Source organism: Taudactylus pleione, unplaced genomic scaffold (genome assembly GCF_031769625.1).
Source record: "Taudactylus pleione unplaced genomic scaffold, aTauple2 ptg000910l, whole genome shotgun sequence".
NCBI classification, from domain to species: Eukaryota; Metazoa; Chordata; class Amphibia; order Anura; family Myobatrachidae; genus Taudactylus; species Taudactylus pleione.
In genome coordinates this window covers 700,955-718,460 of record NW_028285311.1, presented here as the reverse complement: position 1 = coordinate 718,460, position 17,506 = coordinate 700,955, and the positions used below count along the sequence as shown (strand labels likewise).

Genomic DNA, 17,506 nt, shown 5'->3' with positions numbered 1-17,506 from the left:
AGGCAGAAGATATAGAGAGAGAAGAAGAGACGTATGTGACTGATATGAAGGCAGAAGATACAGAGGGAGAAGAAGAGACGTATGTGACTGATATGAAGGCAGAAGATATAGAGGGAGAAGAGGAGATACATGTGAGGGGTGATCAGCAGTGTAAGGAGGAGGAAATCATTATATATATCAGCACAGGTGAGTAATAAACATTGATTACAGAAGAGTCACATATTCGCTCTTCTCAATCACTAATATAATTTCTTATTCTACACCCTCCTCTGTCAGTACAGACTAATAATGGAACTGTTCCTGCCCTGTTTGGTAGTTGGGAGCCAGCAGCGCCTATTATACCTGCTTTCTCCCTCACATCATGACCTGTGTGTGATATAATGTATAGACCATGCCTGCATTCTGTTACACATACTGAGATGGAGATCAGGAGAGTGTGAGGACACAGCAGGATACAGCTAGTATGACCTGTGTGTGATATAATGTATAGACCATGCCTGCACTCTGTTACACATACTGAGATGGAGATCCGGAGAGGACACAGCAGGGTGCAGCTAGTATGACCTGTGTGTGATATAATGTATAGACCATGCCTGCACTCTGTTACACATACTGAGATGGAGATACGGAGAGTGTGAGGACACAGCAGGGTGCAGCTAGTATGACCTGTGTGTGATATAATGTATAGATCATACCTGCACTCTGTTACACATACTGAGATGGAGATCCGGAGAGTGTGAGGACACAGCAGGATACAGCTAGTATGTCCTGTGTGTGATATAATGTATAGACCGTGCCTGCATTCTGTTACACATACTGAGATGGAGATATGGAGAGTGTGAGGACACAGCAGGATGCAGCTAGTATGACCTGTGTGTGATATAATGTATAGACCATGCCTGCACTCTGTTACACATACTGAGATGGAGATACGGAGAGTGTGAGGACACAGCAGGATACAGCTAGTATGACCTGTGTGTGATATAATGTATAGACCATGCCTGCACTCTGTTACACATACTGAGATGGAGATATGGAGAGTGTGAGGACACAGCAGGATACAGCTAGTATGACCTGTGTGTGATATAATGTATAGACCATGCCTGCACTCTGTTACACATACTGAGATGGAGATACGGAGAGTGTGAGGACACAGCAGGATACAGCTAGTATGACCTGTGTGTGATATAATGTATAGACCATGCCTGCACTCTGTTACACATACTGAGATGGAGATACGGAGAGTGTGAGGACACAGCAGGGTACAGCTAGTATGTCCTGTGTGTGATATAATGTATAGACCATGCCTGCACTCTGTTACACATACTGAGATGGAGATATGGAGAGTGTGAGAACACAGCAGGATACAGCTACTGTGACCTGTGTGTGAGACAATGTATAGTCCATGTGTGATGTGACCAGAGGACCTCAGTTCGCCACCTGATCTCAGATTAGTTATTGTCCCCACTGCCTGTTACTGACTCCACCCAATGCACAGTGGGCGTATAACATTGCTGCCACCAAACTCCTACCATCAGCGCTTGGAACTGCTGACGTACACCCAAGCTTCTACACTGGCACCACTTCTCCCGGGCTCCTACGTCGGCACCTGGAACCGCCTCTGCTGCGTATGCATAAACAATTTGCAGCCACACGTCCAGATTGTCAGCTGATACTCACTGATCTCTCGCAGTGGACCAAGCTATGCATGGTAGCTGGCAGAGGGCTTGAGCTTGGAGATACTGGGCTCAATCCAGAACAGCCGGCGTACGGAATAGCATTTGGCACGATTCTGTTGTTGCTCAAATAGTCTTCAAAAAGACTTAAGGGGGTCAGCACACAGATGGTCACAGTAGTACAATCCTTCTTGATGTTCAAAAAGATACACAGAAAACATGCTTGCATACCTTCTTTTATGTTACCCCAATACACATTACCACATGGGGTAACTCCGCCCTGTGCTTTTTACCCAATAAAATTTAGTGTATGTGCCTTGCATGGCCAAGGCATGCTCACCTTTAACATTGTCCCTAATGGACAGTGGGGAGTGGTCAGGTGCCTGGGATGAAAAAAATCTTCCCTCCAAAACGTACTTCCATGATTCTGCTGAGGGGAACTTAGCTATCTACTCTACCCAAATCTGGGCACCATGACCAGGCAGACAAGATCCCCAGCCAGCAGTCTCCAGGACTCCAAGGGGATGCTTGGAGCTCCCTGAAAATAGCTGGTGCATTGGCCAGCTGCCCATGGACCTCCTAATACCTGCCTATAACGCTGGGTGTCCGGGGAGCGGGCTCTCCCTGCCCCCAGCAGGTATGCACAAAGTCCTGATTACTGGCCCCTCCCACTGCACTGGGGGTACCAGGTGCCAGCGCTCCCGGTCCCCAACGTTGTTAACTAGCTGTAGACAGGGAGCTGCACTCAGCTCCCGGGGCCCAGTATTAAATTGCAGCAGTACTAAGTCCCCGGCAGCCGGCAGACAGCTCTTTGCATACATTCCCCCAGTGCAGAGCACCAGAAGTTACCCCGCAGCCTTGCTGTGCCGCTCCTTCCAAAGTACCCCAAAATCTCCTTGTTTCCTACTTGTTATTTGCAATTTTAATTTAATTAGTTTGAGATTAAATTAAAAAGTTGCTTTTTATAAGTTTTTTTGCATCTTTGTAATCAAAAACACAAATCAGCCGTTTGACACCATTTAAAACCCTTCAGTACTTTCCTTATGCCCATAAACAGCCCTATACGTTCCTGCTAACAAAATGATCAGTTCTGGGTGGTCCAGGATGGTCTCCCCACTTTTTCATGCACTTTTTTTACGTCGCATTTGGCAGTCAGTTCGCACCCCTCCGCTGCGAGCACCGCGAATAGGCATTTTTAATTGGATTGGAGAATTCTCGGGAGCGCGCATTTGTGCAACGTCTGTGAGTTTCATGAAACTAACTCGCAATTAGCACCTAATTGGATTCACCCCTTATATTGAGGATTAGAAAATAAACACAAATAACTACAATGTTGCTAAAAGAATGACATGGCATGAAGTCATCTCATAAAGGATTATCCTACACTGATAATCAGATTAGTATATTCCTCACATGTTTAGGAACCGCATAAAAGATTAATAATAAAAATAGTTTCTCAATTAGATGAGATTCAAAAGACAATGGCCCTCATTCAGAGCCGCTCACAGCTTTAGCGAGCGGCCAGGTGATGGTTGCGACCATCTGGCTTGCAACGAGACCCTTGCGGTAGGGTCTCGTCTGCCGAAAGCCCCAGTGAGCTTCCTGCTCTAATCACTGGTGATGTCTGTAGGACCGCCTAGAAATGGCAGGCGTTCCTTCAGGAATGCCTCAGTTTGCCCAGCCACCACCCCTCCCCGCCTACAAAACTGGGTGAGCTGTCGAACACCATCGACAGCCTCCCCGTTTGTACCGAGCCCCGGAGCGAGTGAATTTCACACACGCTACAGGGCTTGCCTACGCGCCACGCGTGCGCAATGGCCGAACATCGACCCGCTTGCGAGCGTGTCTGAATGAAGGCCAATGTCCAAAGTCAGAAAATGATCCCATGTATTTCCTTAAGGTGACCATATCTCTCTCTTGTTAATATTTCGGAGTAAGGTTAATGGGTTACCTACTCCTTACTTAGCCGACAAACGGAAAACCAGATAAGCGCTGGATGGCTGTATATTGTTGCCGCACTGAGTCTGCACCTCAGTGTAGTACATCCGCGGCTCTCCGGTGTCACAAACAGTATTTCGTGGTGTGGAGGTTTGCGGTCCTTACCTGTGAGAATGGCGTGGTGCGGTCCTTCTGGCGGGGAAGCTTGCGTGTGAAGACTGGCATTGCATGTACACACAGGTCTGCCAGCGTTGGGCCATCCTGGCAAGGGTAAGTCTACTGGCGTCTCCGTGTCACGGCTGTTTGGGCGCCACCATGTTGTCTTTGACCTTGTGACGTAGCAGGTCAATCGTCTCTGGGTCACCTGCTCTCTCTGGCCTATCACTTTCCGTTACTGGGTACTTAAGGGTGTTTGGAGCGCCCTCTAGTTGCCAGTGCAATGTGTTCACAGCGTCGGCTGTGAGAGAGGTCTCTGCGCTCCTGAACCTTAGACTTGTGCTCCGGTGCTTGCCCTAGCTCCTTGTCAGCCTCCGGCTCCCTGCATAGCCTGCACCGCTCTGCCTTGCCTTGCACCCTGCTGGAGATCAGCCCTGCACAGGGCCGGCCAGCCACCGGAGCTTTAGTAGACTCCGGGCACTAGAGTGTGGCCAGGGTCTACTGCGCATGCACAGAACACTGGGAAAATGGTCACGGCAGCCATTTATTTTCTGGTGTTCTGAGCAGTGCTGATACCCGACGCGGGACCACGGACAGGTGAGTTTAAACTAATATGAGTGAAGGGTGTGCGGCTTCCCTGGGTCCAGGGGGGCCCATGTGCCCCGCACACACTGCACCCATTATAGATACGACACTGGCCCTGCACCTTCCACCAGACCCACTCCTGCCTGAACCTGGCTCCTCAGTTATCTCATTCCTGCTCAGCCATCATCACAGCATTACCAGATTCTCCTTTCAGCCATCATCACAGCATTACCGGATTCTCCTTTCAGCCATCATCACAGCTTTTCAGGATATCTCTCTCAGCCACTATTCAGCATACCAGGATATCCACTTCACTCTTACAGTCTATCTGGATTCATCTCATTCATCTCTGTCACTGATCTGGACATTAGTTTATTCCCACTCACTACAGCTCCCTTCAGCCACATATATTAGTTTGATTATTACTGGACTTTAGTTTATCTTATTGTACATGTCTACCAACATTCACATTAATCAACCCACCTTTCAATTTAAACCTGTTCCGGTGTCTGCTCTTGTTACCACCCCGGGTCCACAACACACACAGGGGGTCATTCAGAGTCGGTCGCAAGCGCTGAGCACTTGCAACCGACTCGATGTTGCCCCACCGGGAGGGCGCATGACGGAGCCGGCTCCGTCGTGCGCTAGACCAGGCTAGCGACGGACGCTCCGTCACTAGGGGTCTTGCAGCAGACAGGGCCAGCTGTCGATGGTGAGTGACAGCTCGCCCCGTTTGGGAGGCGGGCAGGGGGCGTGCCTGCCCAAACGGAGGCGTTCCCACTGCGAACGCTTGCCGTTTGGGGGCGGCCCCACTGACATCATTGCTGATATCAGTGGGGAGCTTCCTGCTCGATCAGAGCATGAAGCTCCCTGGGGCTTACGAGTGCCCAGACCCAACCTTAGGGTCTGGTCGTAAGTCCCGATGGTCTTGACCATCGCGACCATGACCCATGTCGGTCGCTAGAGCTGTGGGTGTTAACCCACAGCTTAGCGATCGACAAGGAGGCACTCGTTCAGGATGCAAGCAGCCTCCCTGATTCAGTGCGACCGCTTGCAACTAACGACCGCCTCTGAATGAGGTCCACAGTATCTAACACACTGGTTCCCGATCACAGTTTTTTGGCGGCAAAAAGTCACAAATATAGCCGCTCTGGCTCCTGGTCTCTAAGCGGTGTGCTCAGGACTGTGGGACCCGCCGGCTTCCAGGTCCAGTGTATTTTCAGGCAATAATCTGACCCTTGTCAGTTCTTGGTTAATAAAGGAGAATAGTCCCTATTCGTTGGCTCGCCATAGGAATAGAATAGAAGATAATGTGGACACCAATTGATGCGGACAGTGACGCGTTTCATCCACAACTGTGGATTTTTTTTCAAGCCGAAACCTCCTGCTGTAGCTGTTTCCTGCTCAAATAGGCCACAAGGTGCTCCTGCCCATCTGGTCCCTCCTGGCTCAGTACTGCTCCAAGTCCATACTATGACGCATCAGTCTGTACAACAAAGTTCTTACTGTAGTCTGGCACCAGCAGTACTGGAGCTCTTGTACCAGAGACATTTTAAATGACTGAAATGCCAACTCACAAGAGGGTGTCCAGTCAACTACCTTGGGGAGCTTCTTCTTAGTTAAATCTGTCAGGGGTTTGGCTAGAGAACTTAAGTCACGGACAAAGCATCTGTAGTACCCTGGGATTCCTAAAAAGACCAGGGCCTATCTCTGGTTTGTGGGCCGGGGCCTGTCTCAGACTGTCGCTACCTTTGCTGGTTCAGGCTTCACCTTACCTCCCACACGGTGCCCCAGGTACTGTACTTCTGACATCCCCATTTGACACTTGTCTGCCCTGATAATCAGACCTGCCCACTGAATCCTTTTTAACACCAGCCCCACATGCCTCACGTGATCTTCCCAAGTTCCGCTGGAGATGGCGATGTCATCTAAGTAGACCTAAGCACATTCTCTGTAACACCTTCAGTATGTCATTGACAATTCTCTGGAAGGTGGCTGGCACATTCATCATCCCAAATGGCATGGTCTTGAACTCGAACAAGCCAAATGAGGTGATGAAGGCAGATTGCTCTTGATCCTCGGGGGTCATTGTTATCTGCCAATATCCATTGCTCAAGTCAAAAGTGGAGATGTATTTTGCTCCTGCCAACTCATCTAACAACACATCAATCCGGAGTAAGGGATAATCATCAGATTTGGTTAACTCACTCAACCGGCGCTAATCTACATAAAACCACATGGTACGGTCCATATTGGGAACCAGTACAATGGAGGCAACCCAGGCAAAAAGAAATACCAAGAAATTGGATACAGACGCTATAATGAGTGGTTTATTCTAGCTGCCACTAGAGAAGGGCTAGTCAGGCCCAATAGATAACAAACAATATACAGAATAAAGTGGCACTTTTGATGAATTTATCACAAACACTGTCACAAATATTATTGATAAAATTATGTAGACCACATAGGTCACGTTAATAAAAAATGTTAAGCACTGAGGGGGTCATTCAGACCCGCTCGCGAGCAAAGTTCGCTCGCTAGCGGGTCGATGTTGTGAGAATGCGCATGTGCACCACGGAGGGAGCTCCGTCGTGCGCATGCGCGAGACTCGGTGAGCGACGAGAAATACGTCGCTCGGGGTCTCGCACCAAAGGGGGCGTGCTGTCGATGGGGACTGACAGCACGCCCCCTTTGGTGGGCATGCCCGGGGCGTGGCGGCCAGACGGAGGTGTTCCCATGGGAACGCCTACCGTCTGAGTCCGGCCCCACTGACATCAGTAATGATGTCAGTGGGAGTGACTTTGGCTCTGATAGAGCCAATATCACTCCTGGGCTTGCAGCAGCGAGACCCTACCGCAGGGTCTCATCGCAAGCCCGATGGTGGCGATGGTCTTTGACCATTGCGACCATCATCATGGACGCTCGCATAAGCTGTGGGTGGTAATCCACAGCTATGCGAGCGTCCACGAGGACACTCCAAAAACAGGTAGGAGGGCCCTGATTCAGAGCGAGCGCTCTGGTCAGAGCGTTCAGCTCTGAATCAGGCCCAGAGATCAATAAAAACCATATGGTTAACAAGCCAATGTATACATTAGGTACAGACCACATCAACACACTATATATATGCCAAATATTGGGGAGAAAAAAAATGCACAATAATGTCACTTAGATGGTTGGAGATGTATAAAATCCAAAAGCAAGGACACTGGATGAAATCGTGACACACCAACTTTAGTATATGATTCAAATGTCCAGGATATAGTTACCAGATCCTTGTACCGATAGGGGGATGCTCCTATTGACATACAATGGGTATGCTGCACTTGGAGTCCTCCAAATTGTACGGCAAGGTCTATTTGATGATCCCGATCTTTGAGGATGAACAAAAGTGCAAGAAGTGTCCCCAGGCAAACAAAATAATTCAGGAAGATGGATCCAAGTTGGTTAATATCCAATCTTTGTGTGTGTGGACACTTGGCAAATAAGGAGATACTCCAGTAGTCCCCTTGGTGGTCCTCTAACGCGTTTTGCTGTATCGACTAACCGCTTTTTCAAAGGTGACCCAGGGACTGTTGGAGTGTGTAATTACGCCATCGCTAAAATCTCCTGCACCTCATTGTAGATTTTCGCCTGCTCCGCTGGTGAGACCCAATATGCAGGTTGCCGAATCGGCCTATGCTCACCAGCATCTACGTGGTGAGCACACAAGGAAGTCAGACCAGGCTTCCTACTGAAAAGGGGCTCAAATGACTGATGAACAGAGGAAGCCTGGAGCTTGTTTTGGAGTGTAGGCACCAAAACCAGCACCTTCTGCTTAACTTCAAAGACCCTAACACATGCGCCCTGGTCATTCCAAGTTTTGGAGTGAGGGCTCAGGCATGGAGGAGTGAGCACTCACCACTGTCCATTAGGGACCATGTTAAAGTTGAGCATGCCTTGTGCATGCAAGACAAATGCACTTGATTGTGTAAAATCCACAGGGTGGACTAACCCCTTGTGGTACTGTTTTTGGAGTAATTTAAAAGAAGGTCTGTGATCCTGTTTTGTTTGTATCTTTTTGAACATCAAGAAGGTATGAACTGCTGTAACATCTGTATACTGTGATACCCCCAAGGGGAAGTGTCTTTTTGAAAACTATTTGAGCACTAAACATCTTGACTCTAAGATGATTTCATCTGTATCCTGCGATAACAGAATTGTGCCAAGCGCTATTCCATTTTCTGTCTTTTAAATTGAGCCCAGTGTCTCCAAGCTCAAACCCTCTGCCAGCTACACTGATGGGCCTGGTCCAGTGCGAGGGATCAGTGGGTATTAGCCAACACCAGTCAGGAGGTGCCAGTGTAGGAACTTGTGTGGAAATAAGTGGTTCCAAGTGCTGGTGAAGGAGCTTGATGGTGGCGGCAGCAGCAAAGTTTCACGCCCATGGCACAGTAGGCGAAGTCCGTAAAAGGCAGTTACTGATGGTAAGGGGGAATCCCTACACAAGATCCAGAAGGAATCCCCACCCCCCCCCCCAAGATCCAGTGGGATCAAAAAATATCTGTTGGCGGAAGCAAGGTTATCCGGTCACGATGAACTATTTGGAATCTGATATCTACATTCACAACTGAAACTTGGAAATTAGACTGACTGTATGCGATGTTAGGGCACAGCCGGGCACGTCATTATAGTTACACAGTATGAGATGTTAGGGCACAGCCGGGCACGTCTTATAATAGTTACATAGTATGGAGATGTTAGGGTACAGCCGGGCATGTCTTATTAGAGTTACACAGTATGAGAAGTTGGGGTACAGCCGGGCACGTCTTATAGTTACACAGTATGGAGATGTTGGGGTACAGCCGGGCACGTCTTATAGTTGCACAGTATGGAGATGATGGGGTACAGCCGGGCACATCTTATAGTTACACAGTATGGAGATGTTGGGGTACAGCCGAGCACGTCTTATAGTTACACAGTATGGAGATGTTGGGGTACAGCCGGGCACGTCTTATTATAGTTACACAGTATGGAGATGTTTGGGTACAGCCGGGCACGTCTTATTATAGTTACACAGTATGAGATGTAGGGATACAGCCAGGTACGTCTTATAGTTACACAGTATGGCGATGTTGGGGTACAGCAGGGCACGTCTTATAGTTACACAGTATGGAGATGTTGGGGTACAGCCGGACATGTCTTATTATAGTTACACAGTATGAGATGTTGGGGTACAGCCGGGCACGTCTTATAGTTACACAGTATGGAGATGTTTGGGTACAACCGGACACGTCTTATAGTTACACAGTATAGAGATGTTGGGGTATAGCCGGGCACGTCTTATTATAGTTACACAGTATGAGATGTTGGGGTACAGCCGGGCACGTCTTATTATAGTTACACAGTATGGAGATGTTGAGGTACAGCCAGGTACGTCTTATAGTTACACAGTATGGGGATGTTGGGGTACAGCCGGGCACGTCTTATAGTTACACAGTATGGAGATGTTGGGGTACAGCCGGGCACGTCTTATAGTTACACAGTATGGAGATGTTTGGGTACAGCCGGGCACGTCTTATTATAGTTACACAGTATGAGATATTGGGGTACAGCCGGGCATGTCTTATAGTTACACAGTATGGTGATGTTGGGGTACAGCCGGGCACGTCTTATTATAGTTACACAGTATGGAGATGTTGGGGTACAGCCGGGCACGTCTTATTATAGTTACACAGTATGGAGATGTTGGGGTACAGCCGGGCACGTCTTATTATAGTTACACAGTATGGAGATGTTTGGGTACAGCCGGGCACGTCTTATTATAGTTGCACAGTATGTAGATGTTGGGGTACAGCCGGGCACATCATATTATAGTTACATAATATGTTATAGCTCTGCAGGGGTGGTAATTCCTATATAATTATTCTGTTCCCAGCAGATGGACACAGCAGCAGGAATAACTCGGGGAGACGTCTCATATTATCTTCAGATTGTGACCTAGACGATAATAACGTCTCACAGGATTCTCCGGGAGAAAACCCCATTATACCCAGTATGCATCCAGTATCTCACAGTGCAGATATATCATCTGATCCCTCTAACCATGAAGAATGCTCCCCTGATACTCCCAGTAGTGTTACACACAGCTCAGATCACACAGGTGATAAACCATTGTCATGTTCTGAATGTGGGAAAGGATTTACCAAGCAAATCAGACTTTCTATACATCAGAAGAGAGTTCATGCAGCTGAGAGGCCTTTTTTATGTTCTGAGTGTGGGAAATGTTTTACACAGAAATCAGAACTTGTTAGACATCAGAGACATCACACAGGTGAGAAACCATTTCCATGTTCTGAATGTGGGAAATGTTTTACATGGAATTCAGAACTCGTTCAACATCAGAGATGTCACACAGGTGAGAAACCATTTCCATGCTCTGAGTGTGGGAAATGTTTTACACAGAAATCAGAACTTGTTAGACATCAGAGACGTCACACAGGTGAGAAACTATTTCCATGTTCTGAATGTGGGAAATGTTTTACAAAGAAATCTGCACTCGTTACCCATCAGAGAAGTCACACAGGTGAGAAACCATTTCCATGTCCTGAGTGTGGGAAATGTTTTACACAGAAAGCAAATCTTGTTACCCATCAGAGAAGTCACACAGGTGAGAAACCATTTCCATGTTCTGAATGTGGGAAATGTTTTACAAAGAAATCATATTTTGTTATACATCAGAGAAGTCACACAGGTGAAAAATCATTTCCATGCTCTGAGTGTGGGAAATGTTTTACATGGAATTCAGAACTCGTTCAACATCAGAGATGTCACACAGGTGAGAAACCATTTCCATGCTCTGAGTGTGGGAAATGTTTTACACAGAAATCAGAACTTGTTAGACATCAGAGACATCACACAGGTGAGAAACCATTTCCATGCTCTGAGTGTGGAAAATGGTTTACACAGAAATCAGCTCTTATTACCCATCAGAGACGTCACACAGGTGAGAGGCCATTTCCATGTTCTGAGTGTGGAAGATCTTTTGCACACAAATCAGCTCTTGTTAGACATGAAATACATCACAGAGTTGAGAGGCCATTTCCATGCTCTGAGTGTGGGAAATGTTTTACAAAGAAATCCACTCTGTTTAGTCATCAGAAATGTCACACAGGAGAAATACAATGTGTATGAGCATCTAGAAATATATAGAAATTGCAGCGATATTTGCAGTATCGTAATATCATTGGGAATTATCAGAACAAGCATAAATACAATGTTAGCCTAGATTGCTGTCCCTGCTTGATGAAGGGTAAATAACATTTACATTATCGCACTATTGGCCTGATTCAGCAGCAGAAGCAAATGCAGCTGCAGTCTCTTACAGATCGCAGGTGCTAATATATGCTAATGCTGAGGCACAGCTGCCATAACCACGTCCACTGCTGCCTTCTCATTATCCTCCAATGTCGCCCTCATGTGTAATCATCGGTACCATCACCGCACATCAAGCAGTCACACAGCATTTACATCAGGTATGACCAGCCGCAAACACTGCAGCTCTCCTGACACGCAGAGAGGTCTCATGCTACAGCTGCCATCGCTATGGCTAATTTATACATGCCCATGACATGGCGATCACACGGACACACACCCATGACATGGCGATCACACAGACAGACACGCCTGCAGTTTTCTGTCCACCCCCGTTATCTCCCCCAAACGCTGTCACCCTGCCACTCACTATGTGATGTATTCCTCTGTGCGACCGTAATCGCAGTCTGATCACTGTGTGTGCGCAGTGTGACTTATACACAGGCGTGATGGCAAACATTCGCTCTATCTGCGTAATTATCGCCATTACACTTTATTATATATCCACACAGATGTAACCAACATTGGGCTCCAACAGATTCCTCATGTAATGGCTTTCAGTTTCCGTATTCTATCAGATCAGAGGTTCCCAAACTCCGCTATTACAGGTCAAGTATTAAGGATATTCATGCTTAAGCACAGGTCACTTAATACCTCAGTCAATTTGATTTAACCATTTGGACTCATATGGATATCCTTAAACCCTGGCCTGTAATGGTGGAGTTTGGGAAGCTCTGTTTTAGATAGTATTGTGCTATTATTGGCCTATTTGTGCAGTAACAAGACCACATGATGTAATATAGGGACATAACTAATCTCTCACCATGACAATGTGCTGGGGATGTAATATGGGAAATGGGAAACTATGACATCATGTGATGACTGGGCTGTAAGTGACGGTGTGAGATGGGCGATATAATGACATCTGTAACCTCTGATTTTATCTCACTGGATCCAGTATTCTCTGGTTGGGTTTCCTGGTAAATGGATCTCTAATCACATTACAGCAGTCTGATGTCTGGTTCCTTATAATTATTCCCCTGTAACCTATTATTTACACTATTCCAAAAGATAAGGACATTAATATCATGATCACTTATGTAATTTATACATTATTAGATAATGTAATTCGTGTTGGGACACAGGAAGCTGCTGGTCCTGGTATAAACCACTAACAGTAATGTCCATTAAGTGCATCAGGCTCCCGATATCCCCAGCAGAATACAGATGTGAGCAGGGTACATAGTAATGGAGGAATAATACAGGGACATCACAGGATAAGTAGGATCAGTACAGATTGTCCTCAGTATGTCCTGCACTGTCACCTCCCACAGTGATGACACCACCAGTAATGTGCAGGGTCAGGAGATGAGGATTATTTGGTAGTAAGGAAATCACAGAAAGGACAATACAAGCTTTGTTATACACCTAAAAATATATGAGATAAAAAGTTTTGTAACAAGTAAAACCAAACGCCGCACGGACCTGTTTGACGTCCTTGTGGGGTAACAGCTGTGTGTGGTGCTTGTTTGTTAGTATGTTAGCACATTGTTTGACCTGAATGTTTTTGTACATTGTTAGTAAAGTTGGAATAGTGTCTAGTTGTCCTCTCGGTGGTGCACATGTTCTGTGATGGCCTAGGTGTAAAATCTAGTGATTTGCTGTAAGATGGGATTTAGTGGAAACACTGATGTTACCAGAGATGTCACAAGGAAGTATAGAGGTTTCTGCATGAGGGTGAGTTGTGTCTGACGGGCTGGTCACACTAGGCCACAGCTGGCAGGAGAAAGTAACAGAGATAGGGACTGGGCAGTCAGCTATAGACCAGGGTACGAGCCGAGGTCAGGGCCACAGAAGAACAAAGCCAGGTCGCTATTGGTCAGTCAGACAATTACTATGGGCCATATCCAATTAATGGAATGGGCCTCAGACTGCACACGTTGAACATATATATATATATAATTGGAGGTGCTACCTGTGGAGACAATTGATATATGCACAAAAAAAGAAGTACAGGTGCTCAACTCCAAATTAACTGATTGTATATAAATAAATACATATTTCCAACGAATAGAGGTTTTCAGCGTAATCTTGGCCAAGGTTATGGGCCTACCCACCGCATCCGGGTAACCTCTGTCAGGTAGGTCCCTAACATACTAGGATTCAAATCCAGAGTGCAGGACACCCCCAAACTGTCCCAGCTAAGCCGTGCCAATTAGGCTGCGAAAAGCCGTTATTGGCGATAGTTTATCGCCGATGACGTAATTTTTGAAGGTTTGACTTATCCCTGTATTCAATTTTCCCGACTTTTCGCTGGAGCAAAAATGTAATTGATCAGACCCAGCGAAAAGGTATCACCTATGAATAGGTGGCAAAATAAAGTGCAGAATTGGGGTTTTGGGGTACAAACTTAAAAAAAAAAACCACCCTACACCCCTTAGACAGTCCCCAAAAGATGTTCTGTGTCAAAAAAAATGTAAAAAGTACCACAGGAAACCCCCAAAAAGCAAAATAGACTCTGGGGGTGGGGGCTCCCCAAGTATGCCCAAGGTGTTTCTTTTTTTTTTTATTGCAGGTGGTTGCGTCAGGTGGATTTTTCACGATTTTTAAAACTTCACATTAGTCACTTTAAAATATGCTAGTACCCATTTTCATGTACCCAAAATTTGATGGGACTACTTTTTTCCCAAAAAGTTGCTAAATGGTATTCTTTACCACTTTCCCAAAGACGATAAATAGCACCTATTGAGACCATTTAAAGACCCCAAATACCTTTAGCAGGGCTATTCGGGGGTACCCATAGTGATCCCCCATGTCAGAGCTTCTTTTGGGGGGTGTCAGGCTGATTTCCCCAAAAATGACAGGACTTTTCGCTGATTTAGTTGTCGCCGAGTCCCGTTTTCGCCGATTTGGAATTGAATACAGGGAGATGCGGGGACGAGCGCGATAAAGTTTCAACCCTGAAACCTGCGATGAAGGAGCAAAGTCCAGCAACAGACTTTTCGCTCGAAATTGAATATGGCCCTATGTCTCATTCAGAACTGGATAAAAACTGACATAAAGATGTATTACTCTGTCACTTTAGGTACCGGTGATTATAGGTATATATTGGGGTGATTATAGGTATATATTGGGGTGATTATAGGTATATATTGGGGTGATTATAGGTATATATTGGGGTGATTATAGGTATATATTGGGGTGATTATAGCTATATATTGGGGTGATTATAGGTATATATATTGGGGCTGCACCAGCTCTCCGTATTCCCAGGTTCTTGTTATGCAGTTTTTTATTGTTCTGTCTTTTAGCTTTATCCTAACTTTGCTCTTAGTACCTTTATACTGTGACTGTCTTAGTGTCCATTTCTCATACCCAAACAAGAAAGGTTTTGTCTTACACGTGTGCCCCTGTCTCCTGTCTCCTGTCACTGTGACACCGCTCTGGTGTTGGGGATTTGCTCTCTGATGGGCACCTGCATGGATACACTGGCCTGTCCTGTTATTACCTCCTATCATGGTATATATCAGCATTATGTTAGTACATATGTATTAGATAATATGTCATCTCTATTGTATGTGTACCATGGAGGGAATGACAGCACTGTGCGAGTATCATATCCTGCAGCTTATAATACATGAGTAATACAGAAATGACACATTGTACACAAGACATGAATAATAACAGGAATTGCTCTGTATGAGTAACTGGACGTTACAGGACTATTATGTGCAGGATGTTACTCTCATCATTAATGTAAGGACCATATTATACCAAAGAGAGAAAGCCAGGACAGCTATTCCTCATGGATGGCTCCTAATACGTACAGACCCCACCTGATGGAAAATGCCAGGATGCTGCACATCTCTGAGCGTTGGATGTATGATCTGTTATCTATATACAGGTGCACAGCACAGCGTCACTACACCAGTATGCCGGGAGCCTCACATCATTACTCTGTTCTGTTACCTAGCTGTATCCATGTCAGTCTTGTCTGATCATAGCTGTAATGGAGTTGTATGAGCTGAATTACTCTGTGCTGCTGTTACCATTCTCTTTGTAGTTACAGATTTCCAGCTCCACCCACCTTATCTGCTGCTTGTGTGTCTGCCCCCAGGTTTGCAGGATACAGCAGCTGCTCATTTTATAATCTGCTTTTCTTGCACTATTCTAGCAGCAAAACATTCACACAATATTATAGTAATCTGTAGTATTAAATATTCAATAAATAACATTCCAAGTGTTACTACAGAAGGAAACTATATTCTTGTAACCTTGCAATAAAATGACTCTGATGTAGAAAATTCTGCCTCACTGCTGTGTTTAGTGATAACTTGTGTATAAAGGAAAAGGCGGGGTGTGGGGGGAATGAGGGAGAGACCTGTAACCATTTTTATATTGGGATGTAGTCGGCAGCTCTGCGGTAAAATACTGGCGATCAGAATCCCAGCACCAGAATCACCGCTGACATCCTGATGGTAAGTATTAGGTTAGGTACAAGGAGGAGGCTGAGGGGGGATTAGGGATCCAGGCATCAGGATTCTGACTGTATGCTGCTGTTGGTATTCTGACGGCCAATATCCCATCCCCAACTTATTATATTAATACCAGGGTTCCCATGTAGTGTATAGTAATGCCAGGGTTCCCGTGTAGTGTATAGTATAGTAATATTGGGGTTCCCGTGTAGTGTATAGTAACACCGGGGTTCCCATGTAGTGTATAGTAATACCAGGGTTCCCGTGTGGCGTATAGTTTAGTAATACCGGGGTTCCCGTGTGGCGTATAGTTTAGTAATACCGGGGTTCCCATGTAGTGTATAGTATAGTAATACCGGGGTTCCCGTGTAGTGTATAGTAATACCGGGGTTCCCGTGTAGTGTATAGTATAGTAATACCGGGGTTCCCGTGTAGTGTATAGTATAATAATACCGGGGTTCCCGTGTAATGTATACTATAGTAATACCGGGGTTCAGGTGTAGAGTATATTATAGTAATACTGGGGTTCCCATGTAGTGTATAGTATAGTAATACCGGGGTTCCCGTGTAGTGTATAGTAATACCGGGGTTCCCGTGTAGTGTATAGTATAGTAATACCGGGGTTCCCGTGTAGTGTATAGTATAATAATACCGGGGTTCCCGTGTAATGTATACTATAGTAATACCGGGGTTCAGGTGTAGAGTATATTATAGTAATACTGGGGTTCCCATGTAGTGTATAGTATAGTAATACCGGGGTTCAGGTGTAGTGTATAGTAATACTGGGGTTCCCCTGTAGTGTATAGAATAGTAATACTGGGGTTCCCGTATAGTGTACAATATAGTAATTCCAGGGTTCCCGTGTAGTGTATATTATAGTAATACCGGGGTTCCCGTGTAGTGTATAGTATAGTAATACCGGGGTTCAGGTGTAGTGTATAGTATAGTAATACCGGGGTTCCCGTGTAGTGTATAGTATAATAATACCGGGGTTCCCGTGTAATGTATACTATAGTAATACCGGGGTTCAGGTGTAGAGTATATTATAGTAATACTGGGGTTCCCATGTAGTGTATAGTAATACCGGGGTTCCCGCGTAGCGTATAGTATAGTAATACTGGGGTTCCCGTGTACCGTATATTATAGTAATACCGGGGTTCCCGTGTAGTGTATAGTAATACCGGGGTTCCCGTGTAGTGTATAGTATAGTAATACCGGGGTTCCGGTGTAGTGTATAGTATAGTAATACCGGGGTTCCCGTGTAGTGTACAGTATAGTAATACCGAGGTTCCCGTGTATAGTATAGTAATACCAGGGTTCCCGTGT

The 17,506-nt window shown here is 45.9% G+C and overlaps 2 protein-coding genes across 2 annotated transcripts in view; one reads left to right on the top strand and one right to left on the bottom strand.

Moving 5' to 3' along the window:
• LOC148473814 (uncharacterized) overlaps positions 1-17,506 on the top strand; it is a 336,188-nt gene that overhangs the window by 198,979 nt on the left and 119,703 nt on the right. The window contains exon 9 of the mRNA XM_088459411.1: positions 10,589-11,253. Within this exon, the coding sequence (XP_088315537.1) occupies positions 10,589-11,253 (665 nt within the window). The remainder of the gene's footprint in view (positions 1-10,588; positions 11,254-17,506) is intronic.
• LOC148473815 (uncharacterized) overlaps positions 1-17,506 on the bottom strand; it is a 155,462-nt gene that overhangs the window by 39,387 nt on the left and 98,569 nt on the right. The window lies entirely within an intron of this gene.